A 16,737-nucleotide genomic window follows, 5' to 3' on the forward strand; every position below is an offset into this window, starting at 1 on the left:
AACTGGACTAGCCATATCATTACTGTGGCTAGAAGAGCAGGTCAAAGGCCAGGAATCCTGCAGAGAGCACCTCCCCTCCCCAAAGCCTGTCCACCACAACAACAAGGCGCAAGTTAGGAGTGTGATGGAATACTCCCCACTTGCTTCAAAGAGTGCAGTTCCAGCAACACTCAAGAAGCTGTACATCATCCAGACGAAGCAGCCCACTTGATTAGCACCCCTTTGCAAACATTCACTCCCTCCACCACCGTGCATAGTAGCAGTAGTCTGTACCACCTACAAGATGCCCTGCAGAAACTCACCACTGCATCTTCCAAACCTGCAACCTCTACCTTAGGCAGCACCTTTCAAACCCATGACCATTACCATCTGGAAGGACAAGGACAGCCGATATATGGGAACACCACTACCTGGAAGTTCCCCTCTGTAGGGACTATTATTTTACCTTCTAATATGAATCGGCAATCCAGTTGGTGGGAGGTGTCAAAAATATGACTTTAATTACTCACTACGATAATTACAACTTTAAATACGATTGTTAATTACTCACTTGAATACACTTGAATAAGAACTGAGAAACAAAATATCAAACAATACATTAAAAAGTCAAGCACATGACAAAAAGCATAAAGCACAAAAGGAAATCACTTTAACACAAACAAACAGATAGATGATTCAAGAATTCAGGAACAAAGACCTCAGTCACGAGGTTCTATTTTTAAGGGTATTCTTATTTCTGGTTTAGCCCCTCATTTACTTTCATTGGCTTCTAATTCTCAACAGAGACCTCCTGGTTTGTTCAAATGAATGTCTGTTACTTAGAAGATGATTTGTTCATCAAGCATTGGACATATACTTAAGATTGAATGGTGCCTATCTAAACTAGCTTAGCGTCTGCGTGTGCAGTCTTAGGAAAATTACTGGATATGTTTCTCACACTTTGCTATGTTTCACAGCTTGGCAGAGACCTTACTAGAACTGATTAGTTGATTAGTTGATTAGACAGAGAACAATACGTTCTTAGTGCTGAATGCACTGGAATACAATGGTTAATTCAGTATATGAGACAGTGACTGAGTTCCCACAGTCAAGACACTTTTAATATTTTTGCCTCTTAGATACATGCAAATGCAAATGCATACATGCTATATGAATAAAACTAGACTCTTATTACCCTCCAAGTCACTCACCATCCTGAATTGGAAATATATAATTTTTCCTTCCTGTCACTGGGCAAAACCTTGGAACACCCTCCCTAATAGGACAGTGGGTAACATTTGTATTAATACAATGTGAATTCACGTGAAAGCCACCCAGAGTTTGCCTTGAACCAATATAACCAGACATCTACATCTATTTTATCCCATTATATTTGGTCTGAAGGGAAGCCATGAAATGTTAGTAATATACAAGAACTATTCTGGAATGTTCATTTTCATTGTGACTAATTTTGTAGAGAAATTATTTTTTTAATAGCTCAAGTTAAAGATTTACCTGCATTTTCTAAATCAGAAACTCTAAAATTGGACATGGAGCTCTGACATGATTGATTTGATGGGTATAAATGTGTGTTTTAAGGTAGGTAGCAATTCTGATTGGATAAAAAGAAACTGGAGAAAATGTATTAACTACATTTCAAATATAATATCTTACTATATTTGGAGAGCTCCAACATTGCTACATGGATGAAAATACCATCGGGTTTGGAAATAACCTAAAAACAATGTAATCCGAATTCCTCTAGAGTTTACGTTCAACCTACTCCCCTTTCCTAAAGATGGTTGATCATGCTGTTGCTGGATGACTAAGTGGAAAACTGGTATCTTACTGTTTAAATATTTTTCAGGCTATTGAAACCCAGGGGCTTTCAGACACACATGCACACCCCACCCACACATCTTTGACATTTTTCTTCTATTTGGTCCACAACAGTTAAGGCCCATTGTACTGCCCACCTGACATCCTCGCTGAGCACAAGTGTGAAGTAAAAATTGGGATATGCATGGCATGTATGATTCAGCATCACACAGTTAGTGCACTTTCCTAACAAGCTGCATTGACATCTCATATTTAGGATTTATTTTGATCTATTACAATCTATTTTTAGGGGCATTAAGTGCAGGAGTAAGGTGTTAATTCCCATACTTGGGAATGATGTGAAGGCATTGGAGAGAGTCCACAGGAGATTCACAAGAATGATTCCAGGAATAAAGAACTGTAGCTATGAGGATAGATTGGAGAGGTTGGAACTGTTTTCTTGGTGAAAGGAAGGCTGAATGTAGCTTGGATAGAGGTATTCAAGATCCTAAGGATAAATAGTGAGAAACTGTTCCTACTCAAGAGAACATCAAGAACTAGAGGGCACAGATTCAAAATAATTGTGAAAATTATGTGAGGAAAATATATATTTACCAAGAGGATGGTTGGAGTCTGGAACAAACTTCGTGAGAGGGTGGTGGAGGCAGGTTTAATTGTGATATTCAAAAGGGAATTGGGTTGCTCTCTGAAAATAAAGAATGTGCAAGGCTATGGGGATAAAGCAGGGGAATGGGGACTAGATGGAATGCTCTTTCAGAGAGCCAGTGCAGATTCAATAGGTCAAATAGCCTCTTTCTGCACGTAAAGATTCTGTGATTCATCGTTTAGATCTATTAGAGTCATATAATCGTACAGAGCATAAAAGGCCCTTTGACGCATCGAGTCTGCACCAACACTAACTACCCCTTATCTCACACTAATCCCACTTAGCAGCACTTGTCCCATATTCTTGAATGTGATGGTGTTTCAAGCGCTCATCCAAATGCTTTTTAAAGTTATACGGTTTCCAGTCTCCACTAACTTCCCAGGCAGTGCATTCCAGATTCTCACCACCCTCCTCAGTGATTTCTTTTTCTTAATTCCCCTCAGAATCTCCTTCGCCTCACCCTAAAACTATGCCCCCTTGTGATTGACCTCTGAACCAAGGGGAACAGCTCCTTCCTATTTACCTTGTCCATACCTCTCGTAATCTTATACACCTCAATCAAATCCCCCCTCAGCCTTCTTTGCTCTAAAGAAAACAATCCAAGCATATCCAGTCTCTCCTTATAACTCCGATGCTCCATCCCATGCAACATCCTGGTGAATCTCATCCAACCCCTCCAGCACAATCACAACCTTCATCCTTCCTATAGTGAGGTGACCAGAACTGCATACAGTGGCCTAACCAATGTTGTGTACAGCTCCAAAATAACCTTGCTCTTATATTCTATGCTGCGACTGACAAAGGCAAGTTTCCCATATGTCTTCTCAACTACCCTATTCACGTACTCTGCCGCCTTCAGGAATCTGTGAACAAGTACCCCAATATCCATCTGTTCCTCTGAGTTTCCTAGTGTTCTACCATTCATTTCATACTCCCTTGACCTGTTTCTTCTTCCAAAGTGCATCACCTCACACTTATCAGGATTAAACACGATATGCACTCCTCTGCCCATCTAACCAACCCATTTATATCTTCCTCTAACCCCACAACCCTCTTCTTCACTGTTAATCACCCTACCAATCTTGGTGATGACTGCAAAGTTACTTACTTATTCCCCCCACATTATCATCTATATCATGAATATATATATATTATATATATCTTGTCATGTGAGAGTGCCTTTAAGAAATGGATGTTTACGCAGTGTACCTTTAAGAAAACGCAGTGATATCAGAGTGTGGGTGGAGCTGGGTTTTAGGTCAGCCATTTTGAAGTTTGAGTTTGAAAAAGAGCTGGTGTGTTGTCATTTTACATGAATAGGATGGGAATAGAGGGATACGGACCCAGGAAGTGTAGAAGATTGTAGTTTAGTCGGGCAGCATGGTCGGCACGGGCTTGGAGGGCCGAAGGGCCTGTTCCTGTGCTGTACATTTCTTTGTTCGTTGTTGTGGCTGTGTTTCCAGAGAGCTGCAGTTTGAAAAAGCAGCTTGTGTGTGTCTGTGTGTTTCAACAGAGCTGCAGTTTGGAGGAAAAGAGCTTGGGTGGTGTCTGTGTTTGCACTGAGCTGGATTTGCTGTAATCTCTGCCATGAAAGACTATCTCTGGATCATTTGGGTGATTTAAACTCATAATAGTAAAGCCTTTAACCTGATGTGATTCTGTTTAAAGGTGTTAAGTCTCTTGGAAGTTTGAAGGAACATTTTGAGGAATTATTACTGTTGTAATATTTTCTGAGTTATCATAGAATTTACAGTGCAGAAGGAGGCCATTCGGCCCATCGAGTCTGCACCGGCGCTTGGAAAGAGCACCCTACCCAAGCCCACACCGCCACCCTATCCCCATAACCCAGTAACCCACCTAACACGAAGGGCAATTTGGACACGAAGGGCAATTTAGCATGGCCAATCCACCTAACCTGCACATCTTTGGACTGTGGGAGGAAACCGGAGCACCCGGAGGAAACCCACGCACACATGGGGAATATTTTCTGAGTTATCTTTTAAGTAAGAGTGTTAAGAGATCCAATGTTTATTTAAGATGTTAAGTTGAGTTCATGGAATAAACATTGTTTTGTGTTTAAAAACCCACGTGTCCATAATTGTAATCCCACTCCGAGGGAACAAGCCGTGTGCTAGGAAAAGCAACAAATACATTAAAGGGTGAGGTTGGTTAAACTCCATGATACATTTTGGGGTTCTGAAAACGCCTCGCCCATAACAACTGGGGGCTCGAGGGGGATAAAAGTCTATCTATTGGATTGGCTTTTGTGAACTTAAAGACAGTGAAGGATTGTTGCTTTTCCGGTGTGGTAGTTTAGTTTAAGTGGGGAGTGTGTTGTGGACAATGGCTCTTTCAGAGGATCAGAGGTTTTAGGGGTGGAGACTGTCACACGCAGTACTTTACGGACAGAGACGAAAAGCAGACTGTTGGGTCTGGCAAAAACATTGCAGTTTACATTACCTGACAAAATGCGAAAAGATGAGGTAATTATGACGGTGGTTAAGCTTTTAAAGTTGCCTGAGATAGAGTTTGACTCATGGGAAATGGCAAAAAATTCAGTTGGAAATTAAACAAATGGAACATGAGAAAGAATTAAAGCGGCTTGAATACAAAAGAGAGAGCGCGGAAAGAGAAAGAGATAGAGAGGAAAAAGAAAAGGAGAGAGAAGAAAGAAACAAAGAAAGAGATAGAGAGGAAAGGGAAAAAGAGAGAGAGTTTGAACTTCGGAAAATGGCTCTGAAACATGAAAATCAGTTAAAATTGGCAGACGCAAAGGGACACGTACTGTTGGAGGAGATGGATGAGGATAATGAGACAGAGCGTCATAGTCGAAGACGTGGTGGGGATCTATTTAAATATGTCCAAGCATTGCCAAGGTTTGACAAGAAGGAGGTAGAAGCCTTTTTCATTTCATTTGAGAAGGTAGCTAAACAAATGCAATGGCCACAGGACATGTGGGTATTACTGATTCAAACAAAGCTGGTAGGTAGGGCTAGTGAAGTGTTTTCATCACTACCGGAGGAGGTATCTGGAACGTATGAGGAGGTGAAGAAATCCATCTTAAGTGCAGATGAGCTCGTGCCTGATGCTGACAGACAAAGGTTTAGAAATTTAAGGAAAGTATTTGGTCAAACATACATGGAGTTTGAAAGGCTCAAACAGAGTAATTTTGATAGGTGGATAAGGGCTTTGAAAATAGACCAAACTAATGAAGCTCTCAGAGAAATTATACTTTTGGAGGAGTTTAAAAATTCAATTCCTGATGTAGTGAGAACTCATGTGGAAGAACAGAGGGTTAAAACTGCAAGATAAGCAGCAGAAATGGCAGATGATTATGAATTAGTTCATAAATCAAAGATTGGTTTCCGACATCAGTTTCAGCCGGTGAGGGATAGAAACTGGGGACATGAGAAAAACTCAAGTGGTAAAGGTAAAGGTGATCTGATGGGAGACAATAAAGAGAGTGTACCTCAGATTAAAAAAGAAATCCAGGAGGGTGGAAAAGAAATGAAAAGTTTCAGATGTTTTCACTGTAATAAACTAGGCCATGTAAAGTTACAGTGTTGGTGGTTGAAGAAAAGCACTGGGAAGGCTGATGTGGTAAAACAGGATAAGACAGTGGGGTTTGTTAAGAGTGGTAAAGGAAAGCCCAAGGGAAGTGAAGGAGGTGCAAACGATTGTACAGCCTGTTCAAGAAGTAATTGTTAAGAAGGTGCCAGATATATTTAAATAATTTACTTCTGTGGGTAAAGTGTACTCATATGTATCAGGAGGAGCAGGTAAAGAAGTTACAATGTTAAGAGATACAGGGGCTAGTCAATCTTTAATGGTAAGAGATGAGGAATTATGTAGTTTGGGAAGAATGTTGCCAGAAAAGGTGGTGATATGTGGAATTCCGGGTGAGAGGAGTAGCATTCCATTATATAAGGTAAGGTTGGAAAGTCCAGTGAAGAGTGGTGAAGTGGTAGTAGGAGTAATAGATAAACTATCTTGTCCAGGAATACAGTTTATCTTGGGTAATGATATAGCTGGATCGCAGGTGGGAGCTACTGTGGTTGATATTCCAGTGGAAAATCAGACAACTGAAGGGTTGAAGGACGAATATCCTAGGATTTTCCAGATTGCGTAGTAACAAGGTCGCAAAGTCACAGGTTAAGACAAGAGGAGAAATCAAAGAGTGAAGATGAAGTTGAAGAGCAATTATCAGAAACCATTTTTGATCAGATGGTTGAAAAAGAACAAGAACAGGTGGAGGATGAGGCGGATATTTTTAGTTCAGGAAAATTGGCGGAGTTACAACAGAATGATGTAGAAATAAAACGGATATATCAGAAAGCATATACGGAAGAGGAATCTGAGAGTATACCAGAGTGTTATTACCGTAAAAATGGTGTCTTGATGAGAAAATGGAGACCTGTACATATGCAGGCGGATGAAAAGTGGGCAGAAGTTCATCCAGTAGTATTGCCGGTAGGGTATAGAAAGGAAGTGTTGCGAGTTGCACATGAGGTACCAGTGGGAGGTCATTTGGGAATAAGGCAAACTCAAGCTAAAATCCAGAAACATTTTTATTGGCCTAGACTACATAAAGATGTAGTTAAATTTTGTCAATCATGTCACACATGTCAAGTGATAGGGAAACCTCAAGCAGTGATAAAACCAGCGCCCTTAATATCCATTCCAGTATTTGAGGAATCTTTTACGAGGGTCATAATTGATTGTGTAGGACTGCTTCCTAAAACAAAAAGTGAGAATCAATATCTTTTGACTATAATTGATGTGTCTACTAGGTTTCCAGAGGCCATTCCGGTATGTAATATTACAGCTAAAAGGATTGTGGAGGAGTTACTTAAATTCTTTATTAGATATGGACTACCCACAGAAATTCAATTGGATCAAGGATCAAATTTAACTTCAAAGTTATTCAAAGAAGTTATGGATAGCTTAGGAATAAAACAATTTAAATCAACTGCGTACCATCCAGAATCGCAGGGAGCGTTGGAAAGGTGGCATCTGTTGAGGGCATATTGTCAAGATTATCCAGAGGATTGGGATAATGGAATTCCATTCGTATTGTTTGCAATTAGGGATGCACCTAATGAACCCACCAAATGTAGTCCTTTTGAACTAATCTTTGATCATGAGGTAAGAGGACCACTTAAATTGATTAAAGCAAAATTGGTGGGGGAGAAATCGGAAATTACACTATTGGATTACGTGTCCAATTTTCGGGAACGATTAAATAGAGCAGGTGAATTGGCTAGACAACATTTGAAAGTTGCACAAAATGTGATGAAACGGGTAGCGGACAAGAAATCCAAAGTTCGTAGTTTTGCCAGTGGGGATAAAGTTTTAGTGTTACCAGTGGTAGGTGAGCCTTTAAAAGCTAGGTTTTGTGGATCGTATCAGATTGAAAGAAAATTAAATGAGATGAATTATGTGGTAAAAACACAAGATAAAAGGATGACTCACCGGGTGTGTCATGTGAATATGCTTAAAAGGTACTTTGAAAGGGAAGGAGAGAAAAAGGAAGTTTTAATGATTCTAACTCAAAGTGACGAACCAAATCCAAATGATTGTGAATTTGACATACCTCAAATTAAATTGGAAAATGAGGATGTTCTTAAAAATTGGGATCAATTGTTAAGTTACCTTCCAGAGGAAAAACAAACTGACCTGAAAGAGTTATTGATATCACATGGGCAAGTTTGTAGAGATAAATTGGGAAGTACTAATATGGCTATACATGATCTAGATGTGGGAAATGCTGTTCCTATTAAACAACATCCATATAGACTTAACCCTTTAAAATTGGCACAGGTTAACAGAGAGATTGAGAGTATGCTGAAGAATGGCATAATTGAAGTGGGTTGCAGCCAATGGAGCTCACCCATAGTGATGGTACCTAAACCAGACGGTACCCAATGGTTGTGTGTGGACTATCGAAAGGTGAATGCAGTTACAAGAACGGATTCTTATCCTATCCCATGTTTGGAGGATTGCATTGAGAAAGTGGGACAGTCCACTTTTATTTCCAAATTAGATTGACTGAAAGGTTACTGGCAAGTACCTTTATCTGAAAGGGCGAAGGAGATTTCAGCTTTTGTGACTCCAGATGGTATATACCAGTTAAAGTTATTCCATTTGGCATGAAAAACGCCCCAGCAACATTTCAATGGTTAACTAATACAGTCGTTTCAGGATTACCCAATTGTGCGGTATACATCGACGATCTGGTAGTTTTCAGCCAGACATGGAAAGAACATTTAAAACATCTGAGGGAGTTATTCGGTCGACTTCAGGAGACGGGTTTGGTGATAAACCTAGCTAAAAGTGAATTTGGAAAAGCCCAAGTCACTTTCCTTGGCCATACAATCGGACAGGGACGACTGGTCCCACGGGATGTGAAAACAAAAGTTATTGGGGAGTTTCCGATACCCTCGACACGACAGGAAATAATGCGATTTCTTGGTATGAGTGGATTTTACCGGAAATGTTTACCAAATTTTAGCAGTGTGGTCGCTCCACTGACTGACTTGCTCAAGAAGCATAACAAATTCCAGTGGACAGCGGAGTGTCAACAGGCATTTGACGGCCTGAAGGCTGTGTTAACCACTGCTCCTGTGTTAGTCATCCCAAATTATACCAAACCCTTCAAAGTGGCGGTTGATGCGAGCGATGTGGGTGTAGGTGCGGTGCTTCTACAAGACGACGACGAAGGGCTAGAGCGGCCTGTTGGTTATTTTTCAAAGAAATTGAATTCTCACCAGATAAGGTATTCGATGATTGAGAAGGAGACTTTGAGTTTGGTGCTGGCTTTGCAACATTTTCACATTTATGTAACCAGCAATCCATCTGACACCATTATATATACTGATCATAACCCTTTGACGTTTTTAGAGTGATACCGGAATAACAATGCAAGGCTGTTTCGCTGGAGTTTATTGTTACAGCCATTTCATTTAAAAATAGTTGGGGCTGGTTTATCACAGGGCTAAATCGCTGGCTTTGAAAGCAGACCAAGGCAGGCCAGCAGCGCGGGTTCAATTCCCATACCAGCCTCCCCGAACAGGCGCCGGAATGTGGCGACTAGGGGCTTTTCACAGTAACTTCATTTGAAGCCTACTTGTGACAATAAGCGATTTTCATTTCATTTTCATTTCATGTGGCAGGACGGGAAAATGTGATAGCCAATTGAGAAGGTTTTCGGTTGGAGAAAAAAGAACAAAGAAAAATGGACTATATTGTTATACCTGTTTGCATGTGTTTTTTTAAAAACGAAAAGGTTTATTTACTGTGTACATTTCTTAGTGGATGGTGCAAAAGTGAAAAATGAAACCATCATGTGAGAGTGCCTTTAAGAAATGGATGTTTACGCAATGTACCTTTATGAAAATGCAGTGATGTCAGAGTGTGTGTGGAGCTGGGTTTTAGGTCAGCCATTTTGAAGTTTGAGTTTGAAAAAGAGCTGGTGTGTGTCTGTGTGTTTCCAGAGAGCTGCAGTTTGGAGGAAAAGAGCTTGGGGAGTGTCTGTGTTTGCAGTGAGCTGGATTTTCTGTGATCTCTGCCATGAAAGACTATCTCTGGATCATTTGGGTGATTTAAACTCATAATAGTAAAGCCTTTAACCTGATGTGATTCTGTTTAAAGGTGTTAAGTCTCTTGGAAGTTTGAAGGAACATTTTGAGGAATTATTTACTGTTGTAATATTTTCTGAGTTATCTTTGAAGTAAGGGTGTTAAGAGATCCAATGTTTATTTAAGATGTTAAGTTGAGTTCATGGAATAAACATTGTTTTCTGTTTAAAAACCCACGTGTCCATAATTGTAATTCCACACCTAGGGAACAAGCCGTGTGCTAGGAAAACAAATACATTAAAGGGTGAGGTTGGTTAAACACCATGATACATTTTGGGGTTCTGAAAACGCCTCGCCCATAACAATATATATATATATATAATATATATATATTTATAACAAACAATAAGGGATCAGCCCTGATCCTTGCGGTAAACTGTTGGACACCGGCCCCCAGTTACTTAAACAGCCTTCCTTTGTGTCCTATTAATAAGTCCGTTTCGGATCCATCTCAACAAATTTCCTAGAATTCCATGTGCTCCAACCTTCTCAGTCAGTCTCCCATGATAGACCTTGTGAAAGGCATTGATAAAATCCATATAAACTACGTATAACTGCACTTCATCCACTCACTTGGTCACTTTATCAAAACGTTCTATCAAATTTGTTAGGCATGGCCTCCCTCTGACAAAGCCATGCTGACTATTCCTAACCAGCCCATGTTTTTCCAAGTGGAAATTAATTCTCTCCTTCAGGATTTTCTCCAATAGTTTCCCTACTGCTGACGTGAGACTCACCAGTCTGTAATCCCCTGATTCATCTCTACCACCCTTCGTGAATAGTGGAACAACATTAGCTGTTCTTCAGTCCTCTGGGCATTTCCCCCATGGCCAGAGAGGAATTAAAAATTCCGTCAGAATTCCTGCAATTTCCTGCCTCTCTTCCCACAACTGCCTGTGATACAATTCATCCTTCAATTCCATTTGGTATCATCATGCAGTCATGCTTACTTTGAAAGCATTGAAAGTGAATCTATTTGTATATAAGAGGCATTATATCCAATATCTAAACTTCACCTTCTCACTCATGTGTATAAGAAGAGCACTTTCCATCCCAGATAACAGTTGGATCATTAATGTTGGCTGTCTTAGCACCTCCCTGGATCTGGGATGATGATGTCAATTTTAGTACCCCACTTCTAGCCATGCTGAGAACAGCTGAAGAGCAAAGACGATGAATTTAACTTCATTTGTACGGTTCTACAACACTGCCTTTATCCACTAGTATTCAAGAAGACCTTGAAACTTGTTAGTAGGGGATCTGGGAAGGAAGTTTAATATTGGAAATATTCTACAACCTACTACAACTTTGTCTGTTATATTTCAATTCTATTTGTAGAAATCTGGAAAGAAAACAAGCTCTCAGTATTTACCAGGGTTCCAGCATTCTCTTCAAATGCATGCTACAGCTACTACTACCACAGCCAATGCAACATCCAGCCTGTTACAAGGGTATAGAAACAGGTAGGTATTGAACCAATTGCAAGCTTATTTGGTATTGATGTCTTAATGGAGTCAAACCCATTACCATTGAACATACATACTGATTCTAACATAAGAGCATCTTTTGCTTTCTTCCAGAATTGGATATCTGAAAAATGTACCATTGTTCTATTTTGAGTTTACTTTGGCTACAATGATATTGGTGTTGTTTCATCAATTATCAGAATTCTAAACCAGGTTTTGGATGAATGAATTCTACATAATTGTCAGCAATACTGGTAATTTCAAAACTATTCCATTAATCATCACCACCTAACTATACCACAGCAGCTTTCTCGAAGGCTAAGCAAGACTTTCTAATAAGTAGTACTCCATGTAGATCCTAGGCTCCATTGCCATTATATATTGAGTTTGGAGATCTCAGTTCAGTTAGAAGTACTTTATTGCCCTGGATTAAGCTGGAGTAAATGGGTCAGAAATCCATTCAACATTGGTGTACAAATTATCCTTTGTAGAATTGCATGTGCAATAATTCGGTACAAAGCATTTGACTCTACTGTGATCTCTCCTGTGGTAAAATAGTCTCCCGACAGATGAGGTATTGGAAGAAACTCATGGTACAGTACCCAAGGAGAAGTTAATAATTCCAGGGTGGAAAGGGGGAAATTTGGTGAAATAACGAGATTGAAATCTTTGTCGATAAATTGGCGCCAAAAATATATGGACCCTTTCAACGTTTTTTTTTCAGTAACAATAAATTTGATATAATTAACTCGATCATCATTAATTTGGTTATCATTATACCCTCAGTTCTTCCCTGAAGTGTACATGGTAGTTCAGAGTTAAATGGTGCCTTTGGAGCTCATTTGTTTTCTTGCCTTCATTGTAACTAAGAAATCTGACTTCATATATCAAAATGTCAGCACTGAGCCTATGACGAAATTATGTGAAAATGATAGCATTTGATATTTCGCACTTCGACACCAATGTATCACATTATTTAGGAATGAACCAATGGCAGCAAAAATTTAAAGTGGCACTCATGTAAATCCATCAAAGCAGTTCTATGATCCCTGCCACCTTGGAAATTATTGTCTTAAGAACATTAACAGGGACTTCCGGTTGCGGCTATGCAGAGCTAATTCGCACGTTCAGCAGCTCCCGCTTGGAACGGACTTTTGGGCTCTTTTCAAGGCCGCCAACAGCATTTTTTCGACATTTCCCGGTGTAGGAAGAAGACTGCAACATTCCCCCGACAGTGTATGGCTTGGACCAGGAGCGGGGCGACTAAAAAAGTGGTGGTGAAGCCAAAGAAAGTGTGAGGAAGGAAGAGCAAGATGGCGGCGGGGGGGGACCAGGCAGCGTGGATGCAGTGGGCGCAGGAGCAGCAGGAGGTTATCCAGCGCTGCTTCAGGGAGCTCAAAGCGAACCTGCTGGAGCCGATGAAGGCTTCTATTGAAAAGCTGTTGGAGACCCAGACGACCAGGGGGTGGCGATCCGCGAGGTCCGACAAAGATCTCCGATAACGAGGACGAGATCTTGGGCCTAGCGGTAAAGGTGGAGGCGCACAAGGCGCTCCACACAAAATGTCAGGAACGGTTTGAGGAGATGGAGAATCGGTCGAGGCAGAAGAATCTGCGGATCCTGGGCCTCCCGGAGGGGTTGGACGTGGGGGCCTATGTGGTCACCATGTTAAACTCGCTGATGGGAGCGGGGTCCTTCCAGGGGCCTCTGGAGCTGGAAGGGGCCCATAGAGTGCTGGCGAGGAGGCCCAAGGCTAACGAGCCGCCGCGGGCGGTGCTGGGGCGGTTTCATCGGTTCGCTGATCGGGAGTGCGTACTAAGGTGGGCCAAGAAAGAGAGGAGCAGCAGGTGGGGAGAATGCGGAGGTTCGAATATATCAGGACTGGAGCACGGAGGTGGCGAAGAAGAGGGCCGGGTACAACCGGGCGAAGGCGGTGCTGCACAGGAAGGGGGTGAAGTTTGGCATGCTGCAGTCGGCGCGACTGTGGGTCACCTACAAGGACCAGTACCATTATTTTGAGTCCCCAGAGGAGGCGTGGGCCTTTGTTCAGGCCGAGAAGCTGGACACAAACTGAGGTCGGGATGGGGAATCGGGCATCGGGATGGTCGGGGATTGTTGTTGCGTTACATTTTGAGGGGGGGTTCTTTGTTCTTGTTTCTTTTTGATTTGGTGTGGGTGGTTAGGGTGGGTTGGGCACTGTTTTGGTTGGGTCTGTCGGGTGTGCTCTTGGAGGGGGGCAAGTAAACGGAGTAGGGGGTAGATGGCCGGTAGGGGGGATGGGGCCCCGCGGGGGAGGGGGAGGCCCGAGTTGGGGGTGAGGGGACTGGGCCTGTAAAAGGAGCTGTGCCAGAGGAGGCGGGGCCAAACAGGTGGAAAGCACGGGCTTTTTCCCGCCCTGAAGGGAGGGCGGGGGCGGGGAAACGTGGATTTTTTTTCCCGTGCTTGAGATGGAAGGGGGAGGCAGAGAGCCTGCTGGTGAGTAATGGAGGGGGAGGGGAAGTCCCACAATGGGAGGAGTCAAAGGAAAGGCGGGAGTGGCCGGGGTCAGCAGGAGTCAGTTGACTTGCGGGAGTGCAATGGGCGGAGCAAAGCAGCTAGGAGGGGCCTAGCTTGGGGGGGGGGGGGGATAGGGGGGAACCGGGTTGCTGCTGGTATGGTCAAGGGGGAGCTGGAGCGAGTAGAGGGGGTTGGGACGGGGGTCTGCCGCCGTGGGGAACGGGCCGGGCTTGTGGTGCGGGCGCCTGGCTGGCCGAGGAGGGGTTATGGCTAGTCAGCGGGGGAGGGGGGGGGGTGGCCCCCTGATCCGGCTGATAACCTGGAACGTAAGGGGACTGAACGGGCCGGTTAAGCGGACCCGGGTGTTCGCACACCTCAAGGGGCTGAAGGCGGATGTGGTCATGCTCCAGGAGACACAGGTGGCAGACCAGGTAAAATTGAGGAAGGGGTGGATAGGTCAGGTATTTCATTCGGGGTTGGATGCCAAAAATCGGGGGGTGGGGGGATGATCTTAGTGGGAAAGAGGGTGTCGTTCGAGGCGTCGAGCATTGTGACAGACAATGGCGGCAGGTACGTAATGGTAAGTGGTAAGCTGCAAGTGGAGAGGGTGGTGCTGGTCAATGTGTACACCCCGAACTGGGACAATGCGGGTTTTATGCGGCGCATGTTGGGTCGGATCCTGGACTTGGAAGTGGGGGGCCTGATAATGGGGACGGGACGGGGGGACTTTAACACCGTGTTGGATCCGACACTGGATCACTCCAGATCTAGGATGAGTAGGAGGCCGGCGGCGGCTAAAGTGCTGAGGGGGTTTATGGACGAGATGGGAGGGGGTGGACCCTTGGAGATTTGCAAGGCCGGGGGCTAGGGAATTTTCATTCTTCTCGCATGTTCATAAGGCCTATTCCCGGATCGACCTTTTGGTTATGAGCAGGACGCTGATAGCGAGAGTAGAGGATACCGAGTACTCGGCGATAGCCATTTCGGATCACGCCCCGCATTGGGTAGACCTAGAGCTGGGGGAGGAGAGGGACCAGCGCCCGTTGTGGCGCTTGGAGGTGGGGCTGTTGGTGGACGAGGAGGTGAGCGAGAGGGTCCGAGGAAGCATAGAGAGATACCTGGAGACCAACGATAACGGGGAGGTCCGAGTGGGGATGGTCTGGGAGGCGCTGAAGACGGTGGTTAGGGGAGAGCTGATCTCCATTAGGGCCCACAAGGAGAGGAGAAAGCAGAGGGAGTGGCTGGTGGGGGAGATGGTAAGGGTAGACAGGAGGTACGCGGCAGTGCCGGAGGAGGGACTGTTGAGGGAGAGGCGTAGCCTCCAGGCCGAATTCGACCTGTTGACCACCAGGAAGGCGGAGGCTCAGTGGAGGAAGGCCCAGGGGGCGGTTTATGAATATGGGGAAAAGGCAAGCCGGATGCTGGCGCATCAGCTTCGGAAGTGGGACGCAGCTAGGGAGATCATGGGAGTTAAGGATAGGGGAGGGAGTGTGGTGTGGAGTGGGTTGGCATCAATGGGGTCTACAGGGACTTTTATGAGGAACTGCATCGGTCCGAGCCTCCACTGGAAGAGGGAGGGATGGGCCGATTTCTGGACCAATTGAGGTTGCCGAAGGTGGAGGAGGGACTGGTGGCGGGATTAGGGGCCCCGATTGGGCTGGAGGAGCTGGCCAAAGGGATAGGGAGCATGCAGGTGGGGAAGGCACCGGGGCCGGATGGTTTCCCAGTCGAATTCTACAAAAGATATGTGGACCTGTTGGGCCCGTTGCTGGTTAGGACCTTCAATGAGGCAAGGGAGGGGGGGCTTTGCCCCCGACGATGTCCCAGGCACTGATCTCCTTGATGCTGAAGCGGGACAAGGATCCCCTGCAGTGGGGTCTTACAGACCGATTTCATTGTTAAATGTAGATGCCAAAGTGCTGCCGAAGGTCTTAGCCACAAGAATTGAGGATTGGGTGACGCAGGTTATCCACAAAGACCAGGGGGGGCAGTTGAACGCGAATGTGCGAAAGATCCTGAACGTTATTATGATGCCGGCGAGGGGGAGGCGGAGATAGTGGTGGCGATGGGCGCTGAGAAGGCCTTCGATAGGGTAGAGTGGGGGTACTTGTGGGAGGTGCTGAAGAGGTTCGGGTTTTGAGAGGGGTTCGCCAGGTGGGTTAGGCTGTTGTACGAGGTCCCGATGGCGAGTGTGGCCACGAACAAGAGGAGGTCTGAGTACTTTCGGCTGCATCAAGGGACGAGGCGGGGTGTCCCCTGTCCCCCCTGCTCTTCGCACTGGCGATTGAACCCCTGGCTATGGCACTGAGGGAGTCGAGGAACTGGGGGGTGCTGGTGCGGGGTGGGGAGGAGCATAGGGTGTCGCTCTATGCGGACGACTTGCTGCTATATGTGGCGGACCCGGTGGGGGGAATGCCGGAGGTAATGAGGATCCTCGGGGAGTTCGGGAATTTCTCAGGGTACAAGCTCAACATGGGGATGAGTGAGTTGTTCGTGGTTCATCCAGGGGACCAGGAGAGGGGGATTGGCGAGCTCCCACTAAAAAGGGCAGAGAGGAGCTTCAGGTATTTGAGGGGCCAGGTGCTGGGGGGCCCTGCATAGTCTTAATTTCACGAGGCTGGTGGAGCAAATGGAGGAGGAGTTTAAGAGGTGGGACGCGTTGCCGCTGTCCCTG

General features: G+C 44.6%; 1 protein-coding gene across 2 annotated transcripts in view; it reads left to right on the forward strand.

Annotated features, from left to right (window-relative positions):
- Positions 1–16,737, forward strand: part of LOC140427843 (E3 ubiquitin-protein ligase DZIP3-like) — a 231,092-nt gene that overhangs the window by 187,464 nt on the left and 26,891 nt on the right. For both annotated transcript variants that reach the window (XM_072513611.1, XM_072513610.1), the window contains exon 22: positions 11,440–11,564. In XM_072513611.1, the coding sequence (XP_072369712.1) occupies positions 11,440–11,564 (125 nt within the window). The remainder of the gene's footprint in view (positions 1–11,439; positions 11,565–16,737) is intronic.

Source organism: Scyliorhinus torazame, chromosome 8, assembly GCF_047496885.1.
Source record: "Scyliorhinus torazame isolate Kashiwa2021f chromosome 8, sScyTor2.1, whole genome shotgun sequence".
Taxonomy (NCBI): Eukaryota; Metazoa; Chordata; class Chondrichthyes; order Carcharhiniformes; family Scyliorhinidae; genus Scyliorhinus; species Scyliorhinus torazame.